Source organism: Prosopis cineraria, unplaced genomic scaffold (assembly GCF_029017545.1).
Source record: "Prosopis cineraria cultivar Desert tree isolate PC_DT_omini unplaced genomic scaffold, ASM2901754v1 PC11, whole genome shotgun sequence".
Lineage (NCBI taxonomy): Eukaryota > Viridiplantae > Streptophyta > Magnoliopsida > Fabales > Fabaceae > Prosopis > Prosopis cineraria.
Window position 1 is genome coordinate 14517061 of NW_026555342.1, and position 23554 is coordinate 14540614.

At 29.4% G+C, this 23554-nt stretch overlaps 3 protein-coding genes across 3 annotated transcripts; all 3 read left to right on the forward strand.

The window, feature by feature from the left end:
- The first annotated feature begins 6530 nt into the window (after nt 1-6530).
- On the forward strand, nt 6531-7404 carry LOC129286147 (putative F-box protein At3g52320). Its single transcript, XM_054922163.1, has 2 exons — nt 6531-6897; nt 7283-7404. Exons 1-2 carry the CDS (start codon nt 6531-6533, stop codon nt 7402-7404), a joined length of 489 nt encoding a protein of 162 aa, XP_054778138.1.
- A 3233-nt stretch (nt 7405-10637) lies between these two features.
- LOC129286148 (F-box protein At3g07870-like) lies at nt 10638-11649 on the forward strand. Its single transcript, XM_054922164.1, has 3 exons — nt 10638-11174; nt 11229-11302; nt 11391-11649. The coding sequence occupies exons 1-3, from the start codon at nt 10638-10640 to the stop codon at nt 11647-11649; spliced, it is 870 nt and encodes a 289-aa protein (XP_054778139.1).
- Nucleotides 11650-17365: 5716 nt separating this feature from the next.
- On the forward strand, nt 17366-18410 carry LOC129286149 (putative F-box protein At3g10240). Its single transcript, XM_054922165.1, has 2 exons — nt 17366-17644; nt 17688-18410. The coding sequence occupies exons 1-2, from the start codon at nt 17366-17368 to the stop codon at nt 18408-18410; spliced, it is 1002 nt and encodes a 333-aa protein (XP_054778140.1).
- The last annotated feature ends 5144 nt before the right edge of the window (nt 18411-23554 follow it).

Below are 23554 nucleotides of genomic sequence, written 5' to 3' on the forward strand. Positions count from 1 at the left end.
ATTAAAATATGTCTCATCTTGCATACTACCAAATGATAGGTCTCATCTTTGTTTTTTTCCCTTTAAATTATCTAAGGGCAAATAGATCATTTTACTTTTAGAATTATTCACCCCTAAGAACCATGGGACTTCAAAATAATTTTTTTTATTCATGAGACCTAGCTGTATTTAGGTCTCTTCTATGAGACCTTGTTGTAATTTTCCCATTTTTTTTTAACCTAAGTAGTGTTTTACAAAGCCAAACCCTATATTTTTTTAGGCAAGCCTCTCATATTTGACTTGAATATCGGCTCATGTAGACATTAGTTATATTAAAAACAGTTAATTATCATTATCTAACCTAAAAGATATAGATAAATACTTCTCCTTTGATTTACAAGTGAAAAAAAACTCTATTTTGATTTTTCTTTAATAACTATAAAATCACATAAGATCGATGTAGGGGTGGGTCTAGGCATGAATTCTCTCCTCTTCCTTTCTTTTCTCTTTCTAGCCATTTAGATCAAAATTTAGAAGGTTCAGATTTGGTTTCCTAAAAATCATAATTAAAATATTAAATTATAAAAATAAAAATAATGAAATTTAAACTGCTAAAATTTAATAGGAACAATTAAAAATATAGTAAAATAAAATAAAATAAAACAAAACATTTCAAAAAGATCAAATCTAAATTATTTAAAATGTTGATCTAATGACTGGCAAGAAGAGAAGAAAAAGAGGATGAGAAGGAAAATGAGACAATCCTCCACCGTTGTGTATATATAAATTTTGGAATTACAAAATGTGACAGTTAAACTTCAAAGAACAGAATTGCGACAACTCAGCCCAAACAGGATAAATAGATAATAGAAGATATTTTTTATGATATGAAAATTTAAATTCTGAATAAAGCTTTTCTTATAATTAAACCTCAACCTTAATATCAGAAATTTGAGATCTCCTGTGGCCACTTAACCGCAGGAGATCATATATTTTATTAATTTTATTCATTGTGGCTTTCAACGACGTATGTAATTGTAAACCCTAACATGATTGCCAATTTCTTTCTTTTGAAACTCCTTCATTCCCAACGGCGAGCATGGTGATGACAGACAACATCGCCTCTGTTCCCCAAGATATCATCATTGACATTCTCAAAAGACTCCCTGTAAATCTCTGATCCGATTTCAATGCATATGCAAAGATTGGAAAAATCTCTTCAAGAGTCAGATTTTCATCAAAGAACACCTCCACTACTCTCGTACTCACCATCCAAACCCTCCTTTTATGCTTCAACGGAGACCAAACCAATGTCCTCTACGACTTGGCCAAAAGGGACATAACCGTCTCAAATCTCTATCACTTTGGTTTGCTGGATCATGATTTGCAATTGCAAATCCATGAAGTTCAAAAGGCACCTTTGCTTGATTCCTATCCGTATACTCGAATCCTTGATTCCAGCAATGGCTTGTTTTGTGTTGAAATCTATGGGTTTGATATATTCTCTCATAGTTTTTTTTATTGTGAAATCTAGTTATTAAAGAGGTCAAACAAGTGAACACAACTATTACAAATAATAATAATAATAATAATAATAATAATAACAACAACTTTCAGTAGCAACTCTAAAAAGTTGCTGGTAAATATGAACAATCTACTGCCACAAAAATAGTCACCGTTGAAAGGGTGACTTTCTATGGTGATAATATATAGTTATTATTGATTGTCAAACTTTTAGTGACATAAGCGTATGTTGTTGCCAAAAGTTTAAGTATGTTTGAAAGTTGACAATCAGCGGTAACTTTTTAGAGTCACCGCTGATTGTCAACATATTTGAAAATGTATTATAATTTCATAAAAACTAATGTTATAATAAATATGTTATAAGTTTCAGTGGTGACATACAAATCAGCAGCCACTTTATAGTGTTGCCACTGAAAGTGAGACTTTTAGAGGCAATTTTATAGTGTCATCGTTGAAAGTTTGATTTTGTATTTTTAACATTTTTTTATTTTTTTAATCTAATATTTAACTTTTTAAGACATTAATTTTATTGTATTATTGTAATTTTATAATGAATATATAAAATAATATAATAAATTTTCATTTAATATATTTTATGGTTAAATTGTAACTTTAAAATTATGAAATTATTTTAAGATAAGATTAAGGTACTATGTAATGCTAATAAGTCAAAGTGAAACATTAAGCCAAACCATATTATTTTACATCAATTTTTATTATCAAATAATGTTTGGTTTGATTCAATACAACCATTTAGGCTAGTTTAATTAATTAGTTTTGGTCAAATAACATCAAATCTAACTGAATTAACTAATGTATACGCCTATGTGAAGTGATAAATTCAATAAAAAATCTCATGTTTGATTTTTTAATTTGGAATGCATATAATATGGTAATGAGTCTCTATTTTTAAATGTTTTATATGATTAAATTGATATTTTAAACAATAACGCTACTTGTTTATAATAATTAGACATGTGATAGTTAAATGTATTCATTCATAGAATGACATTTCATCTAATATAATTTTTTTAATTTAAATTTTACATTTAATACTAGAAACTTTAGAACTTGATGTCGGTTTAGATGTTTACAGTTCAATGGCTAATGATAGGAAAGAGAAAGATGAACAGAAAAAAAATGAGATATTTTAAAATTTCACTTTTTAACTTTTACAATGTATGAAATATATCTATGTATGTGATGCTATATGATTTTTTTTTGTTTGATGCTATCTTGCAACATAAAATAAAAAAAATTAGATAATATAGTGTATAATTTTCTTATAAAATTATAACTTAAAAATGAAAAATAATTAAAAAAGTAAAGTGTAATGTAAAAACAACCTAATTACATTGCTTAAGAGTTATTGTTAATTAAAAGTGAAAATAAAATTTTAAATAAAACTAGCTAGAAAAATAAATAATTATGAACTAATGTATAATCATCTATATTTTTACTATTTATTCTTAGATATTTTTTATATTATAATTATACATATGAACATTAAAATAAATAATATAATAACCTCAAGAAATAAAAAACATACATAAATAATGCAAATAATATTGTATCAACTATATTTATAGTTTACTTTAGACAAAATAAATAATATAATTTGTAATTTGAATAAATCAAAATGAGGAGGTCATGAGTTCAAACCTTAAAGGATGCAATTTGTGAAATGAAAATATAAATTGGTGACATAATGACATGTGACGTGAGGTGGGCTGACACATGGTGTGAGGTGGGGGTGATATGTAGAGTGGTGACATGGTGACATGTGGAGGGGTGCCATGGCGACATGTGATAGGTAAAACCAACATTACTTTTTAGTTGCGCCAAAAAAGTCATCGCTGATTGATAGTTTCTGCAATGACAAATGTCGTTGCTGATACTTAACATTCAATTGCAATTAAATTGTCGCCGTTGATGTGTGGTTTTTGCGGCAACTTATGTCGCCGCTGATTCTCAACTTTCAACGGCAACTATCTTTTTAAGGTGATAAATTTTCTTTTCTGAGGTGATATTTGTCGTCGCCAATTCTTAACTTTTAGTGATGACTTTTATTGTCACTACAGATAAAATCAGCGACAAGAGCTTTCGCAATGACATTGTGGTGACTTTTTGTTGCCGCTGAAAACTTTTAACGATGACTTTTTAGCTGAAAGTCAATTTTTTTTATAGTGTAAACAGGAGGCCTCAACTATTTATCACCCTATTGGATTTGGATTTGGGTTTAGTCTGGTTCTTAATGATTACAAGATAGTGAAAATTTATAAGGGATAGCGTCTAGTGAATTGTGTGGAAGTATATTCATTGTGCTCAGGGTCATGGAAAGAAGTAGAGCTCGAAAATTTAGGGGGAATAACACTTGTTTCTGAGGCAGTTTGTGTCAATGGAGCTATTTATTGGCTTGGGGATAAGATGGACGTAGAAAATTATGTTGGTTAAGATTTTACGTTGATAGTTTCATCTGACATTGAAAAGGAAGTCTTTACATTAATATCAATACCTGTTTCAGAATTTAATGACAATTACCAACTTGCTTTTTTTGAGAACAAACTCGCTCTACTTTGTGATTGTATGACTACACAATACTGTCTTGAATTGCGGGTGCTGGAGGAGGGTACAAGTGCGTCTAGGGAGAAATGGAGTTGGACTAAGAAGTATACGGGCTGTCCTTATTCACGCAATTTATATCCAATGACTATTTGGAGGAATGAAATTGTCTTCAAACCTCGAATAATTGAATACCCATTTAGAGCAATAAGTAGTTTATATTTGTTCAATCTCACTATGAGCTTAGGAAGTTTCCTATCCCTAAATATTATGATCTTCACAGTATTTTCAATTATGTGGAAAGTCTTGTATCAGTTGAGAACCTTCATATTGAAGACGGTTTGTAAATCTTAAGCATTATGTTGCAAATGCTTTTCTTGATACCCTTTATAAACTTTTGTTGCTTTATTTGATCTATTTATGATATTATTGTAGGTTATTTAATTTTTTTTATACAGATGTGTGTGTATAATTTGAAATTGCTTGTGTAGGGATTATTATTTGGCACATTTCCATGTAATATACCAATGACGTAATTATATTCTGTGGGAGGTAAGAAAAGTATAAGTGAAGCTAATTGGTGTTCTTGTTTTCGTGTGAGAGGCAGATTTGAATAACATTTGTGCAGAGACAAGTTCACAATAGTTAGGTCTTTATTATATGGTGATATTCCAACTGCTCTAAATTAAGAAACCTTAACATATGAATGTATAAAGGATGAGATTACAATCGGTTAATTAACTTCTGGGCTGTACATGTGAGAAGAAATCTTTTGAAAAACAGATATTAAAATATGTTTAAATGATCTTCAACGTAAATATATTGAATTTAATTAATTAATTTCATCCGGGCTTGGAATATGATCAAACGAAATTCTTTGCAAGTATTCTGCTTTGTTTTAATTAGATTCCGCTAGATAAAAATCCATAGCACCTCCTTTTCTTCATACTAAAAATTCCAACACTATCCTTAGCTTATTATTATTGCTGTGTTATGCAATTTGTACGTAAATTATAGGTTTAAGGGTGATTTGAATCCTAAGCTCATATTTGATATATTTTATTTGTACTTTTGGTTTTATTTTATTTTTCCATTGGCGAGGACTACATACACATCTGGATTCCGGAGTAATATTTCATATTAAGATAAACTTTAGACTTAATTGATGATATATATATATATATATATATCAAAATAAATATGAAATTCATTGTACATGCATGCCAATTTAGTAAGTAATAATCGTGATATGTTCAAAAAAGTTTATTATAATTAATCAACCTGCTAAAAGATATAGATGTGTCGTTAAAACAAATAGATATAGATAAATCTCCTTTTAATTTACTAGTCAAACAAACGAAAATTCTCTTTTGATTTACCTTTTACTAAGAAGCACTAATAAGTAAATGAATGGGATATGGGATTTGAAATTATAAAAAAAATTACGATAAAACATAGATTTGGAGATTTGGATGAAATCCAAATTTGAATCCATAATTTTTTATAAATTTAAATTGAAATTCAAATCCCCTATATCTAAAGTTCTAAACCCCTTATATTTTACGTTTAAACAGAAAAATTACGATAACTGCCGGGCACATTTATTTTACACCGATGCATTTGTGTTAGCGTGTATATATAACTGAAATAGATAATAAAAAAAAAATAAGTTGATGGTAGTAAAAGTTTAAATTTTAAATAAATATTGTTCTATGGAACTAAAACTTTAACACTTATTTGACCTAATTTTAAGTAAATAATTTTTTAAACTTAATACATTCATCTGTTCTTAGATTTTGATTTTGATATAAAAGCTATACTTAAATAAATTACCTTGAGATTTTTAGATCTCCTGAGCGGAGAGAATAATTTTCCTTCTCTTTTTATTCAGGGGAGTGATGTCTCACCTATCTTTATTTTTCATTTCCCTCCTTTTTCTTCTCATCATAGTTAGATCAAAACTCTAACGGTTTTGATTAATTAACATTTGATAAATTATTATCCTAATTTTACATAAAAATATATAAAAAAATTTAAATTTTTAAAATTTGTTCCAAACAATTTAAAACTATAATATTCAATAATAATAGTAATAATTTTATCAACATTAAATTTGAACTATTAAAAGTTTTTAATCTAACAATTTAAATTTTTATAATTATTATATATTCACTATTCATATATACTTTGCACAGTTCAAATTAACCCTTAAATTAATATATAACAATTATAAAAATTTTAATATTGAACTGGACCTTTCAAATTACGTATAAATCATATTAAAAATAAAAAATTTATTAAAATTATTTTATAAATTTTATAAATTTTTATTTTAATAAATATAAAATAAAAATATACAATTATATTTTAAATTTGGAGATGAGCACCGTCAAGGAAACCGGGTCCGCTATCGGTCCCCAGCCTCCAACTCCTAAATGCTTTCTTCCACAGCGATTCTTTGTCTAATGGCGACGAGCAAAGTGAAGAAGCAGCCGGTAATTATGGAAGAACACAAAATGTATCTTCCCCAAGAACTCACCATTAGCATTCTCAAAAGGCTTCCTGTGAAATCTCTTCTCCGATTCCAATGTGTTTGCAAATTCTGGAAGGATCTCATCAAGATGAGTTTCTTCACCCAAAGAACCTTCCCCAACTCAACTCACCATCAAGGCCCTTTTCTTCTCCTCCACTGGGAATATTTCCCCTTCGATCACATGCAGTTTGATTTGCTGCATTCCGACAAGAAAACCCTTCAGCCTCTACACGCACCTTCCATAACCGATCTCTTCACATCACAGGTTCGCGTCATTGGTTCCAGCAATGGCGTGCTCTGTCTTCAGCTATAAAACGAGAGAACGTAGCCACATTCCCTTTTACTCTGGAATCCAGCCATCAGAGAGGTCAAACACTTGCCCAAAACTATCAGTAACTTTCAGGATCAGTGCCATGTAGGGTTTGGGTATAGCGCAATGGTTAATGATTACAAGAAAGTGAGAATTTATTGTGACAGTTTTTTGGATTGAATGAGTCATGTCGATGTGTATCCATTATCCACAGGGTCATGGAAGGAATTAGAATTTTAAGCAAAAGGCTGTAGGTATGATTAGTAGACCTAAAACAAGTATCATTACTTATGTATTGGTTTGGCTACGACGACATTTATGGGTTTAGTTTCATAGTTTCATTTTTACATTATTTATTCCATGGCCTGTTTCAGGCTATTATGTAAAGCTAATTGCGTATGAGAACAAACCTGTTTTGCTTTCTGAGACTGAATTGTGTATGATGGAGAGGATGCTACAGGTGGATTTGGGGATCGGAGAGATGGAATTGTACTAAGAAGATTATAATTAGCAGCGCTAGTCCTAGCATATCTCTTGCAACTATTTGGAGGAATGAAGCTGTCTTTAAACATGAAATGCCACGGCATGATAAAGCAAAAATTACTGTATATCTATTTAACCTCACTACCAATGAACTCTTGGAGATTCTTTTTGCTCGCAAATATGGCTATGTTTGGGGTTTTTTTAATTATGGGAAAAGCCTTGTATCCATTGGTGATGACAGAGTACATGACCGTTAAGTCTTAAGTATATTATATATATAATTTATTTGTTTAATTTTTCTTCATTTAATCTGTCAAGTAGTTGGATCAGTATTTTTTTTTTCTTGCTTCTGATGGATATATAATGTAAGTTGCTGCATGTGTATGGACTATTTAACTTGATTGCGATGAATTCTGAAATTCCTCTTCAAATATGATTAGCACAGTGAAGATAGCCAGGAAAAGGCGATGAAGCATTTCTTCCCAAAATATCTTCATTAACATTCAAGAGATGAAGAGACTCCCGGTTAATGATCCAATTTCAATGTGTATAAAATAAATATTTTCTTGTTAAACTAAATTTTAAGTACTTATTTGGAATTAATTACTGACCCATCTATGATGTCATATTCCTCAAATTTCATTTTATTTCTCTAGTTTGCGAGTGCAGTTTTGAAGATTCACGATATTCGTTCTGTATATAATATGATGCCATTAAATCATCCTCTGAAGTCCATTTGTCATATTATATGTGGCATGATTATTGAATAAATGAAATGCTTCTTAAAAAAAAAAGAGTAAAAAAACTAAAGATCAAGGAAAATGGATTAAAATTGATTTAGAAGTGAAGTACAATGACATGAGTTTTGACAATATGTAATGCTAGATATACATTGAAAACCCCAGTTTAACCACAGATGGAAGTCTAGCCATGACGAGACCAAGTTTAGTGAGTAGAGATTGAATAAACAAATTAAACTTCAGAGGCACTACAAGCAAGCTAAGGCTGTGAAAATTAGCTTTAGTGGATGAAGTTCGCTTATCATTAGGATATGGCTCAATCAACATTAGAAAATGAGGTACCGCAAAGATAGCACAATATCTTTTTACGGCTTTTCAGTGTGTTTTCACCCTTCAAACGTTTCCTTTTTTCTTTAAGGTTTTGTTCTATGTGATAAGGAGATAGAAGGGAGGAAATCTAAAGAATTTTTCATTTGACAAAACCGATACACAAGTTTATCAATAATCAAAGTTTATATGTGCCCATATTATTGAAGGCAGTGGACGGATTGAAAGGTTTAAAATCAAAATTTGAAAATGAGAAGAGGATGGGAGGATAGATTATAGTGTCCTGAAATTTCAAATAATAAGTATGATGTTTAAGGGATTTGAAATAATAAAGGAATTATGGTAAATTTTATGGATCTAAATCTAAATTCAAATTCCCTCCATCTAAACAGAACATTAAAATATTTACATTCTAACTATAAAATTGCAATAACTAATTAATTAACCTTTAGAGCATAGATTGTGAGTTACTCCTACATCTGTTTTCCAGATTTATTGATGGAGTGCTTCTATAATTCCTCCTCAGTTACTTGTGTTTGATCATCTTCATAAACATTGCAACAAGATGCTTAATTAAACGTTAATCTATCAGGTAAACCATCCTTCTGCTAAGTAAAAAGCCAAGAAATATTGCTTGTATAATATTTTTTTTAAGGGGTTTCCAATGCTTATGTCAATATTTCTTATGTGTTTACTTTTTTTACTTTAAATATTACTAATTTTAATATAATATTTTTTAATTTTTTAAAGAAATTTCCATGCTAAATCATTTTAAGATCATGAAATTGGAAAGAGAATATACAACTAATTATTAATTAATTTTACACAAGCAACTTAATAAGTTTGAAAATCTTAACATAATTTTAAATGATAAAACTAAAGGTTATATGTTTTGAAAATTGAAGGAAGATTTTTGTAATTTGTAACAAAATTAAATTAAATTAAACTATTAAATGGTGTAATGCCATTCTTAAATAAAAAAAAAATGGCTGATGTTACTTAAATTCTAACTAAAATTAAGTTTGACCGAAAATATTGTTTAAATTAAGTTTAGATTTCTCACAATATAATTAAATATTACAAGATATATTGAGAACTTAACATAACAAAATTACAACACTATGAATATTTATACTGCTTTCATTCCATTTTATAAGATATTTTTTTATAAATAATGCAATGTTCAAAAATACAAAACTGTTTTTAAAGGTTAATTATTATTTTACTCCTTAAATAATTTTTTTTATTTTTTTATAAATGAAGGATATTTTTAAAATATTATATAAAAATTAAAATTATAAATTTTATTAGTAAGTATAACTTTATAAAAAAAATCTTATAAACTAAAATGAAGATAATATTATTTAATTTTATTATGTAAATCAACCGACATGGTTCTCCGCGATCTCAAAATTCCATTCCATATTGTCCGTCCGCCACATCATGTCGTGGCCGTTCATCATTCTTCCAAATTTAATAGCGAAAGCACTTGTATCGTCATTTTGCTGTTACCGAGGCGCATCAGCCAGAGTTTTTTTTTTTTTTTTTAATAAAGTCGAATCTATCTGTATATATTGATCCAAACTTAAAGATAGACGAGTGTACTGTAAGTAATTTTTTTTCAGTCGCTGTTTCATTTTCCGTTTGTCTCCAGCTTCTCTCTTTCCCGCTTCATGTCGATGTATTTGCGTGAAATACGAAGCTGAAGCACGGAGCAAAGGTGGTTTTTCTGTTGACTTGCACTTCATTTTTTTGATTTCTTCTCACAATTTCTTTCGTAATTTCTGTCAATTTGCTTGCCTTGTATGGTGTATTTTCTGTCAATTTTGGCACATGTCCTCTTTGTTTTTCGTTTTGGAACTTGGGTGCTGGTTCGGTTCTTTTACTCTGTACTTCTGCTTTGGTTCTTGTCAAATTTGCACGATGACGAGGTCCAAAATATGCTGATTCTTCAATTTGATATGTTTTATTTTGGTTATTCTCTTGATAGTTTTGCTGCATAAACTTTGCCAATGAGTTCTTTAATGAAAAGGACGGACTAACAATGCAGACTGTGTAGATATGTGTGCGATGCAGGATGAAATGGCGTGCCTTGGTCAGGATAGCTTAACCCATTAAAGGTTATTCCCTTTTAAATCATCGTGTTTTTCTCTAGCCTTTCTCCATTGATACTTCCCCAATGGAGAAAAATGCAAAGTCCCTGACAATGGAAGGCTGTACAGCCTTTCTTCCGGATGATGATATCATGGTTAACATTCTCAAAAGACTTCCAGTGGAATCCATAATCCGTTTTCAATGTGTATGTAGACATTGGAAAAATCTTTTCAAGATGCCGTCTTTTATAGCAGACCATTTCCACCACTCCAGTCATCAGAAACCTTTACTTCTCATCCGATGGCATTTTCAAAGATACAACGATTTCTCTTTGTTGATGCTGGATCTTGACATGCAAGAACTTATGGTGCATGAAACCCAATTTCAGAATGGACCTTTGATCGATTCCTTCTGGCGGGCTCACATTGTTGGGTCCAGCAATGGCTTACTCTGTCTCAAGGCTTCAAATTTCATTTTATTTTGGAAGCCAGCAACTAGAGAGATTAGCCAGGTGCCCGCACCTATTAATAACTTCAAAGGTATACACTATCTAGGATTTGGGTTCAGTTCAGTTGTTAATGACTACAAGGTTGTGATAATTTATGTGATTAAGGAGGATGAGGTATACTGAGTGAATCGAGTGCAAGTGCATTCATTATGCACAAAATCGTGGAAGGAAGTAGAATTTGGAGACTTGAAAGGTTTATGTATTAGTTCTCGAAGTGTTACTGTTGATGGAGCTATGTTTTGGTTTGGGTTCAATGGAGATGAAAATGAATTTGAACTTGATGGTTATGATTGGATACTTTCATTTGACATGGCAAATGAGGTGTTTTAGGTTGATGCCAGTGCCTGATGCAATGGATATGAATTATGGTGAAATAAAAAGGCTTACTGTGTATGACAATAATCTTGCCATGCTTTGTAGCAAATGGATTCGAGAAAATGAAGATGAGTTGTGGGTAATGGAGGAGGCTACAGGCACGTCAGGGGAGAGATGGAGCTGGACTCACACATACAGCAGCCCCTTTAGAGGCTTAGTAAGATTAGATCCAGTGGCAATTTGGAGGAATGAAATTGTCTGCGAAGCTAGATGAAAATTTGTTGATGAGGATAATGAAACAGAAATTATTCTGTGTCTGTCAAATGTCACTACTAGTGAACTTGGGTGGTTTCAAATGATTAAATATAGCTGAGACTGTGCTTATTTTAATCATGTGGAAAGCCTTGTATCAATTGGCAATATTCATGTTGAAGATATTTGACCCTAAATTTTAGTTATTTGGTAGTAAATTTTATTTTGTGTAAGGGCCCGTTTGGTTTTCTTCTATTTCATATTCAAAAAGCAAAATTTTACTTTCATAAAATTGAAAGTTATTTGGATAAAATGTTTTGTAGGAAAGTACATTCAAACAGTAGCTGAAAGTATATTTTTGAAATGTAACTATTTAAAATTTTTGAAAAGTAAATTTAAAAAGTAAGATGTTATTTGACCATACTAACTCAAGTTTAATCTCTTATTCTTTTATTTAAAAATAGTAAATTCATTAAAAATAAAATTATTATTTTTTCAATAATAATAATTAGGTATCAATTTTTTAGCATTATAAATTAAATAATTAATCATGTTAATTTTTAGCATTAATATATAATAAAATTACAAATCTTTATTACATTTTTTAAAATTACAAATGAAGAAAATAAAAATAACTAGAGATAAAATTTTTAGCACTATATATCAAAATTTATGTTATTTAAAATCTTTATTAAATTTTTTAAATATTTTAAATATATTATATTTGTATAATAAAAATTTCAAATCATCATAAATCAATGTTCTTTTTAGTAATTGTATATTTAAAAGTACATTTCACTGTCACAAATCAAACAATTTTCAGTATATTAAACTGACTTTTGAAAAAATATATTTAAACATAAATTTTGTTATAACAATTGACTTTCGCTAAACTAACTTTATCAAATGAACTTTTAATAAATTAAAAACCAAACACACACTAAGCACTTTTGGTACAAATGAATCCAAGATAGTTTTGATTATGTAGCTAGGTCAATACTAAGTTTGGTGGTATAGTAAAGCTGACATTGTTAACTGTAAAGGGATGCTATTGGCACAAGATTGTGTTAATAGTTAGACATACATATTCGTCCATTCACTGATAGTATTAGAGAAAATAAGAGTACTGTTTTTCTTTACATCTATCTTCCATGTTTATTAATATAGTACTCCTATAATTCCTCCTCGGTTGCGTTTGATTATATTTTTGAAACATGATGCTTAATTAAATGTACATCTATCAGGTAAAACATCCTCCTGCCAAGTAGAGAGAGAGAGAGAGAGAGAGTAAAATATAGTGATATTCCTTCCATTTTGTTAAAATTACAAATACCTTTTCTTTATTTTAAAATCTATACTGTAATCCAATCTTTAAAACCATTGGAAATATTATGTTTAAGATTCTAAAATACTTAATTTTTTTATTTGTAATTATGTCAAAAAATTATAATTATTAATTTATCCTTATGATCTAATTGCCTACCCTCTCCCAATTTAAAAAACTTTAAATAATTAATAATGTTAATATTTAAATAAATAATGGCTTAATTATACATTTAGTCCTTTGATTTTTCATGACGTTTTATTTTAAATCCATTAACTTTATAAAGTATCATTTTAGTCTAATTTTATCCCAACAAATTTTTTCACTAAACTTTTAAATATTGATAAAATATTCTTAAATATTGACATATTAAGTTTACTTTTCTAAAATAACAATAGTTGATATAATAATCATTTAAAATTAATTATATTATGGTTAAAGGACTAAAAAAATTTATAAAATTAAATAACCAAATTGAAATATTATATAAAGTTAAATGACTAAAAAGTCTACTTTAGCCATAAATAATTTAAAAACATTGTGTTAAAATTCATGAAATTAAAAAAGAAAAAATTAATCTTTAGTTCTTCAACTTTTAACTCACTTGTAACTCAATTCCTCAATTATGACTCGCTGTGACTCAGTCCCTTAACTATAACTCGTTACAACTCAATCCCTCAACTTTTGATTTACCTAACTTGGTTCTTATTTTTAATTTTTTTTAAAATTTTTTTATCAAATAAGAGGAATAAAAAATGCTCATATATTATTTTAAAATATCTCTTCTTATTCATTAATGTGAGATATAAGCTAACATGAAAAAAAAATTAACAAAAGTTAAGGGACTAATTTGTAAGTGATTCAAAAGTTGAGGGACTGAGTCATAGGCGAGTTATAGTTGAGGGACTGAGTCACAACGAGTATAGTTGAAGGACTGAATTACAAGTGACTTAAAAGTTGGAGGATTAAAAGATTATTTTTTCATTAAAAAATAAACATAATTTATATTGAGTAATTTATTATATTAAATTCTTATTTCAAAATTTTTAATGAAAATATAGTTAATTTTTTGAAATATATGCTTAAATATTATTTTAAACGAATTTACATATTTAAAAAATTACTCAATAAATGCATTAACATAATAAAAAATTTAAAATTTAAATGAAAAATAAAAAAATATATGTGCTTGAATTTTTTTGTGAATGATTTTTATACAATATATATTTAAAGAGGGCTGTTTTGGTCAACTATATGTGACTTAACAGTCAACTATTGATCAAGAGATGGAAATAAAATATTAAAAATAGAGGGAAACATTTACATTTCATAACTATTCATAGTAGGAGAGATTCATATAGGTTTAAAAAATAAAAGAGGTAATATAATGAAGGCAAAATAGAAGGGGTTTTAAAGTATTTATTTAAAATTTCAAACTCCACAAAACCTTTTAAGGGTGTATTTGGCTTTCAGTTAGGTAAAATAAATTTTCAAAAAATTAATTAATATGATTGATTTTGATTATGATTGATTATGATATAAAGTGATTATGTTTGGAAGTTATTTCTAATATTAATTTGATAAAATTAAAGATATTTGAATGGCTTATCAAAATTCATTTTAAATGTGCAAATTACCATATAGGACATTACTTTTTAAATCTAAATATTAATACAACTGTATATAATATTATTAAATTTTTTATTTTATTTAATAAATAAAATATGTATACTAATGATCCATTTAACATTTATATAATTATTTAACATATATATCCTGATTATATATTAAAATTTAAATTATATTATATTTAATATTAATAATCACAATCTGTGGTGTTTCAATTTCAAGATACCATATTTTTACTCGTCCATGCATATACTTATCTTGCTGGTCAAGAGCTTGGAAAGATTTGTTTAAACAGTGTCTTCGACAACATGAAATGTGGCATCTTTCACTGGAGAATAAAGGGTGTCTTTGATGGATTTAACCCCCCATGAATGTCATATCATGTTTTTTTCAGAGTAATCGAGAGTTCGAGCTATATACTTTTATCAAGCATAATCAACTTTTCACCATCAAAGTTGACACTGATCTCACTAATTGTTTCTGTCACCAATATTAAAAAGCAAAGATTTATTGCTTGTATAATTTATTTTTTAGGGATTTCAATGCTTATGTCAATATTTCTTATGTATTTACTTCGTTTATATATTGGTAAAGGAAGCATTGCAAATTGAATATTTACTTTAAATATTATTAATTGTAATATAATCGTAATGTTTAAAAATATTTATTAAATATTTCCATGATAAATTATTTAAAATTCTTGAATTTGGAAAGAGAATAGACAATATAAATTTACAAACGTTAATAATATTGAAAATTTTAGCATAATAAAATTAAAGATTATAGGTTTTTTAAAATTGATGAAACACTTTTGTAATTGGAACAAAATTAAACTATTCAGCGGTGTAATATCACTCTTAAATTTCAACAAATGGTGCGGCGTTATTCAAATTCTGTCCGAACTTAAGTATAATCATTAGAAAATTTTATTTGACCGAAGATATTGTTTTAATCAAAAGTTCGTCTATTTCATCTAATTTTATTAAAAAAATTATTTTAAGAGTTTTTATGATATTCATCTAATTTTTTTAAATAATTAGAATCCCAAAATGTATGTTTCTGATTATTTAGCTACTTTGAATAGTTTTTTATGCGATAAATATGAGAGAATATGTTAAAAATGTAGATACTCAAAATTATAATAAAATTGTCAAAAAGTAACTAATAACCAAAAATAAAATTATAATAAAATCTCAACAAAATAATTTTTATAGAATATCTAAATTATCTAAAAATCACTCATTTTTTAGTCTCAAATAAACTGTCCAAAATTTAGGACTATCACGAGACATATTGAAAATTTACAATAGCAAAATCACAGCACTAAATAAAGATGAAGGGAGTTAATGTATTTTGGCAACATTTTTGTATATTTTATCCTTATTCTTTATTGATCTATCATGGATCTCAACCCCCGTAGTTCTGTCGTGCTACTCATTCATAAATCGTAACATGTACATTGAAATTCCATCGTGTCCGTCCGCGAAATCAAATCGTGGCCGATCATCATTCTTCCAAATTTAAGATCGAAAGCACTTGTATCGTCATTTTACAGTAACCGTAGCGCACCAGCCAGAGTTTTCTCTCCAGTATAAATGCGAATCTATATTATTAATCCAAATTCAAAGAACAACAACAACAACAACAACAACAAGCCTTTATCCCACTAGGTGGGGTCGGCTACATGGATTGCAAGACGCCATTGTGCTCTATCATTTATTAAGCTTTTAGAAATATTATTAATTAAGAGATCACGTTCAACAACTTCCAAGAGTGTTCTCTTAGGCCTTCCGCTACCTTTCTTAATCGGACTCAAAGTTATATGTTCCACTCTTCTCACTGGTGCCTCCCTTGGTCTTCTTTGTACATGCCCAAACCATCTCAACCGATTTTCTACCATTTTTTCCTCAATAGGTGCCACCCTCACTTTTTCACGTATGTGCTCATTTCGAATTTTATCTTTACGTGTATGTCCGCACATCCATCGTAACATTCTCATCTCTGCTACTCCAACTGAGATGAGAATGTTACGATGGATGTGCGGACATACACGTAAAGATAAATAATTTTTTTTTCAGTCATCGTTTCATTTTTCGTTTGTCTCCGTCTCCTCTACTTGCCGCTTCACGTCGATGTATTTGTGTGAAATACGAAACTGAAGCACGGAACAAAGGTGGATTTTCTGTTGATTTTTGCTTGATTTCGTTGATTTCTTCTCACAATTTCTTTCCTTTTTTCTGTCAATTTGCTTTCCTTGTACTGTGTATTTTCTGTCAATTTTCGCATTTTTTCCTCTTTTCTTTGTTTTTCATTTTGAAAGTTGCTGCTGGTTAGGTTCTTTAACTATGTACTTTTGCTTTGATTCTTGTCAAATTTGCATAATGATGGCTGGTTCATCTCTTTTGATTTGTTTTAGATTGGTTCTCTTGATAGTTTTGCTGCATAACTTTGCCAGTGAGTTCTTCTATGAAAAGGACGGACTAACAATGCAGACTGTGTGTGTGTGTGTTTGATGCAGGACGAAAATGGTGTGGCTTGGTAAGGATAGCTTAACCTAGTAATGTTTATTCCTGTTAAGACATCGTGTTTTTCGAGCTCCCCTGTAAACTCGAACCTTTCTCCATTGATACTTTCCCCAATGGAGAAAACTGTAAAGCCCCTGACAATGGAGGGCTGCACAGCGTTTCTTCCCGAATGATATCATGGTTAACATTCTCAAAGACTTCCAGTGAAATCCATAATCCGTTTTCAATGTGTATCCAAATGCTGGAAAAATCTTTTGAAGATGCCGTATTTTATAGCCGACCATCTCCACCACTCCAGTCATCACAAACCTTCACTTCTCATCCAGTGGCATTGTCTAATGATCAACTCTGATTTCTGCTTGGTTAAATTGGATCGTTATATGCAAGAACTTATAGTGTATGAAAGCGAAGTTCAGAATGCACCTTTGATCGATTCCTTCATGCCGGTTCACATAGTTGGGTCCAGCAATGGCTTGCTCTGTCTTGAATTTTCAAATTCCATTTTATTTTGGAATCCAGCAACTACAGAGACTAGACTGGTGCTGACACCTGTTAATGATTTTAAAGGTACGCCCTACATAGGATTTGGATTCAGTCCCAGTTGCTAATGATTACAAGGTTGTGATAATTTATGTGATTCAGGAGGATGATGTTTACCGAGTGAATCGCGTGCAAGTGTACTCAGTATCCACAAAGTCGTGGAAGAAAGTAGAATTTGGAAACTTGGAGGGTTTATGTGTTAGTTCTGAAAGTGTTGCTGCCAATGGAGCTGTGTTTTGGTATGGGTTCAATGGGGACGAAGATGAATTTGAACTTGATTGTTATCGTTTGATAGTTTCATTTGACATAGCAAATGAGGTGTTTACATTGATGCCAGTGCCTGATTTAGATTATGGTGAACCACAGAAGCTTACTGTGTATGAGAATAACCTTGCTATGCTTTGTAACATACGGCCTGAAGAAAGTGAAGATTATGAATATGATTGCATTGATTTGTGGGTGATGGAAGAGGCTACAAGCAAAACAGGGGAAAGATGGAGCTGGGCAAACAAATACACTAGCAGCCCCTTTAGAGGCTTGATAAGATTAGAACCAATGGCAATTTGGAGGAATGAAATTGTCTGCGAAGCTAGATTGAAGTTTAACAACAAGAATGACGAAACAAAAGTTGATCTGTGTCTGTTAAACGTCACTACTAGTGAGCTTGAGTGGTTTGATATCAATAAATATAGTACTTTCTATAGAATGCTTAATCACGTGGAAAGTCTTGTATCAATTGGCAATGTCTTAGTTCAAGATCCTTGACCCTAAATTTCAGTTATTTTGTGTAAGCACTTTTGGTGGAAATGAATTCATATAATCAAGAGCAGGTTTGGTGGAACAGTAAAGCTTTACTTGAAATTAGCTATTTAACTTGTGAAATTTAGCTGACACTATATTATGCAATCATAAAATTATATGCTTCGAAAACCTCTTGAACAAGTCTTCTCATTACCCAAGGGTCCAGAGTATTTTACTTTGACGCTTATTTACCCATTGGGTGTCCTTTTACTGATATTAGACATAATGAGCGAGAGTTTTTTTTTTTTTTTTTTTCCCCTTGGGGTGAATTAATGAGAGAGTATTTTGCTTTGTATTCTTCTTCTTATCAAACAAAACTTCAGGACTTATGTCGCAGTTCAGGACACAATAGTACAGACATTGATATCCTCTGTTGACTTTCCAACTTTTGAAGGGTCAAGTATATGTGGGGTTATGCATTGAAATATAGCGTATTTAATATACTTCAATTGGTTTATCTCTTAGATGCATTTATGTGGATTATATGGGGAAAATATATATATATATATATATATATATATGCGCCCTGGCCATGTTATCATATGGGATCTCCGTATTAATAAGTTGTGAAGGGGTGAAAAACAAAGAAAGAAAGAAAGAAATGAATGAATGTTCATATTAGTCGATGACCTATGTTGAGGAATAAATGTTCTGATAATTGGATTAGTCATTCAACAGATTGCACTACTCACGGCATTGGTTATTAGCTATATATTACTCTTTACCTTAAATTGGATTTTTTTTTTGTCACCGAAGACTTAATTCTACAATGTGATATTAGGTGAAGAGTTTTATTTAACATATCTACTTGATATTTGTTTCCTTATCATGTTAATAGTTAACAGATATTTCCCCCAGCCATTCACTACACTTTATAATTTGTTCATTTTGGTTACAGATTTCATCTGTTATATTAACAGCAGATGTTAGGCATATAATTTTGTTATTTCCCTCTCATTATTTATTTATTTATTTTCATATCAATCAAGCGCGTTATTCATCAATCCATCATTCTTTTCATATTTGCTTTAACATTGAGTAGATCAGGTGCTCCTCTCCAGCAAACTTTATTGATAAATTTTGATTCAAGTGGATTCCGGAAAATTTTGTACATGTTTTTGGATGCAAAATAGGAAAGCCCTCAAGAGGACCAACAAGGCCCATATAGAGAAAGTTCCTACAATCTCGAGAAAGTCCTATAATATTATATAATTTGTTCAAGAGAAAGCTTCCCAATCCTCTATCAATCGATATATGATATCTTGCACTTCTGTTGTGATATTTTAATTCATTAGTTTGTCATAAAAAAATAATATTTTAATACCTTATTTTGATTTTTTTTTTCAAAACTCAAAAATCCCGTCAATCTCAATCATATTACTGTAATTGCTAGTGAATAACTGACTTTGATCAATCAATCTTAAAAAACTCCAATCAAAATAATCAAATCGAATGAAATTTAAATTTCAAATATAAAGATTATATTCTACATAATATTTAAATGATAACGATGTTAATGTTAAAAATTTTAATTTGATGTATAATTTTAATTGATAAGATATAGATAAATATATCTCGTTTTGATTTACAAGTAAACAAAATATTTTTATTTATATTTAATTAATATTAATAATTAATAATTATTATAAAATCACATAAGATCGATGTAGGGGTGAGTGTGTGTGTGTGTGATATATGTTGGAGATATCAAAAGTTAAATTCTGAATAATGCTTCTCTCCTAATTAAACCTTGACCTTGATATCGAAATTTGAGATTCCCTGTAGCCAAAAACCACGAGAACAGACATTTTATTAATTTTTATTCATTGTGTCTTTCGATCGACTACGTATGTGAACCCTAACATTGATCGATTGCCAGGCCAAGTTGCTTTCTATTGGAACTCCTTGATTCCCAATGTCGAGCATGGCGGTGAAAGACAACATAGTCATTCTTCATCAAGTTATCATCGTTGACATTCTCTCATCCGATTTCAATGTGTATGCAAAGATTGGAAAAATCTCCTCAAGACTCGGGTTTTTATCAAAGTACACCTCCACCACTTCACTCACCATTCAATCCCTCCTCTTGTGCTTCAAAGGGGACCAAACCAATGTCCTCCACATCTCTCCAATGATCTCGATCACTTTCGTTTGCTGGATCATGATTTGCAATTGCAAACCCTTCAAGTTCATCAAATGGAACCTTTGCTTGATTCCTATCTGTGTGCTCCAATCCTTGCTTCCAGCAATGGCTTGTTTTGTGTTGAAATCAAAGGGTATTATAAATTCCCTCGCTGCTTTTAATTGTGGAATGAAGCTATTAAAGAGGTCAAACAGGTGAACACAATCAAACTAGTGGACACAAATGATCATTATTACTGTATAGGATTTGGGTTCAGTTCATTACTCAATGATTACAAGATAGTGATAATTTATGTGGAATATGATGTTGATCAATCGCGCGCAAGTATATTCATTACGCTCAGGGTCATGAAAAGAAATAGAGTTTGGAAATTTTGAGGGGATAATGCACAGTTCTAAAGCAATTACTGTCAATGGAGCTCTGTATTGGATGTGGTATAAGATGGACGAAGAATATTATGATAGTTATGATCCTGCATTGATGGTTTCGTTTGATATGGAAATGATAGTGTTTACAGTAATACCAGTACTTGTTTTAGGATTTAATAATAATTATGAACTCTCTCTATTTGATAACAAAGATGAGGAAGAACAAAGAGGAAAAGTAACTTTTTTTGGCAAGAGGAAAAGTGACTTTTATAAATATAAAAGATTTAAGTACAATACTTGAACTTTGACAATATATAATACTAGCTAGATATACATTATTGAATAAAAACTCCAATAGTTATATTGAAAATCTAACTATTAATATAATAATGAGCTTTAAGCTAATTAACATAGTGTTCATGGGATGCGTTGGGATTGATGCATCCATATATTATGAATTTGAAATTTAGTTGTGGATAGTGGATAAACAATTGATGTTGATTTGAGATACAATTTTTTAGGAATTATAACTCTGATACCACATTTAATAAATGAAATGTTGTCGAAGGAAAGTCAGGGAAGAAAACAAAAAGGGAAAACTGGGTTTAATTGATTCATAAAAGTTAAGTATAATATGTAAATTTTAACACTGTATAATACTAAATATGCATTGGAAACTTCATTTAGTTACAACTAAAAATTTTAACTATTAATGTAATAATGATGTGAAAGCTAACATAATAGTGTTCATAGGATGAGATAGAATTGAAATAGCCTTATCCCGTGTTCCATTCCAAAAAAAAAAAATCAAGACTAAAGATAATAATTTTAGTATTAAGATCTTTTAGTTTTTGTTTATCAATAAAGATAGTCAATTTGTATGAAGTTAGCACTTCAACTATCTTCAAAGATAGAAAAAACTATAAAATAATTAATAACATGACCTCCCATATGAAATTTGAATTTTGAAGACATAGTGAAAATTAGTATGGTCAATTTGTTTGTTAGCGCATATGTAGTCAAGCTATGTCTCAAATCAATATACTTTTTATTACCTATATTAACCAACTGCGTCTGATGTGTTTTTATTATTATACCACCCATATATTTTAATTTAATGTCCTAGCTATGAGTATCATCATGCTTTTTATTTTATAACTTTTTCATGTCATAGATTAATGATACTTATTGATTATATTGACAAAAGAACATTATGATACATGCAATAAAATTTGATTGATAGTAACTATATAATTATTTATAAAGGTAAAGTTTCACAAAGCAATGGGCCGGATATTCTATAATTTTTTTTATTTTTAAATATCATATGCCACTTTTTTTACCTAAAAAAATTTGTCAGCTTTAAATGTCATACCTTTTGTTTATTGGTTCTTGAAACTTTGGAGATGATAAAGTTAAATTTGTAATAAATGAAAATTAAACACACACTGGGTTTTATAATTGATGATAGCTTGTTATGATGATTCAATGAACGGCTAGACTGCCTATAATTATTATTGGTTCCCAAATTTGGAAGGTAATGAACTATTAACCATGGAGAATAACATAGTAGAAATTAACCTTCATTCATGAACCATCAATAACATTATGCTAAAACATTGGTGTTAAGAGCCACAAGTTTTTTTTTTTTTAAGGAATTTGAATACTTTTGTTGGGAGAATTACATACAACTCCTACTCAATACAATTGTGTTGTCATTATCTTAAACTCAGTTGTCAATGGGTTTGAGAGTAATAATTATATTGAGTGGGATCTTAGAGTAATTAATTTTTCCAAACTTTTCTCACTACTTCTTGTGTGAAGAGCTAGCAGTTTTTGAAAAATGACAATAAAATCCCTCTTAAATATATAAATGATAATTTAATCTCTCAAAATGTAATAATTTCACTGCAGTCTCTAGGGATTTTCTTCTATTAATGAATTTATGCAAATGATCAAATTGCTCTTGTTGAAAATAAAATAATCCACAAATTTGTTTAAATAATCATAATTTTTCTTCTTATATTGTAACAATGCAACAATAAATTATAACTTTGCATGTTAAATTCTTGATTTGCTGTTACATTATCGTAAAATAAAAAAAAAAGTTATGATTATTTAAACAAAACTTGTGAATTATTTTATTTAATAAGGGCAATTTTATTATTTATATAAATTTATTAATGACAGAAAAGTCTTTATATAAATTCATAATGACAGAAAAGTCTCTAAAAAATTTTAGTAGAATTATATATTTTGAGAGACTAAATTGTTACTTATATATTTTAGAGGAATTTTTATTATCATTTTCTCCTTTGTTTTAATTTTGGGAAGATGAATATCTTTTTCCCTATTTAGTTACCGTACAAGGATTGCATTGCATCGTATTAGTAAGTGGTACAATTATCCAAAGACATTTCTATAGTGCTCACCTTTATTGACTCACTATTAATTCTTGTCTAAAATATTCAATTAAATACTGAATATTGAGGAGTATTTCATCTTATCCTATTTACAAAGGCGTAGGGGCTCTCCTTTTTCTTACTCTCAATTTGCATAAAAATATATAAATAAATTTGAACTATTAATATTTGATT

Coding starts and splice junctions, on each gene's coding strand:
- LOC129286147 (XM_054922163.1), top strand. CDS start 6,531: ATGGCGACGAGCAAAGTGAAGAAGCAGCCGGTAATTATGGAAGAACAC. Junction 6,898..7,282: donor TTCCAGCAATGGCGTGCTCT/GTCTTCAGCTAT, acceptor GGCCTGTTTCAG/GCTATTATGTAAAGCTAATT.
- LOC129286148 (XM_054922164.1), top strand. CDS start 10,638: ATGGAGAAAAATGCAAAGTCCCTGACAATGGAAGGCTGTACAGCCTTT. Junction 11,175..11,228: donor ATGTGATTAAGGAGGATGAG/GTATACTGAGTG, acceptor AAATCGTGGAAG/GAAGTAGAATTTGGAGACTT. Junction 11,303..11,390: donor GTTGATGGAGCTATGTTTTG/GTTTGGGTTCAA, acceptor GAGGTGTTTTAG/GTTGATGCCAGTGCCTGATG.
- LOC129286149 (XM_054922165.1), top strand. CDS start 17,366: ATGCCGTATTTTATAGCCGACCATCTCCACCACTCCAGTCATCACAAA. Junction 17,645..17,687: donor CAACTACAGAGACTAGACTG/GTGCTGACACCT, acceptor CGCCCTACATAG/GATTTGGATTCAGTCCCAGT.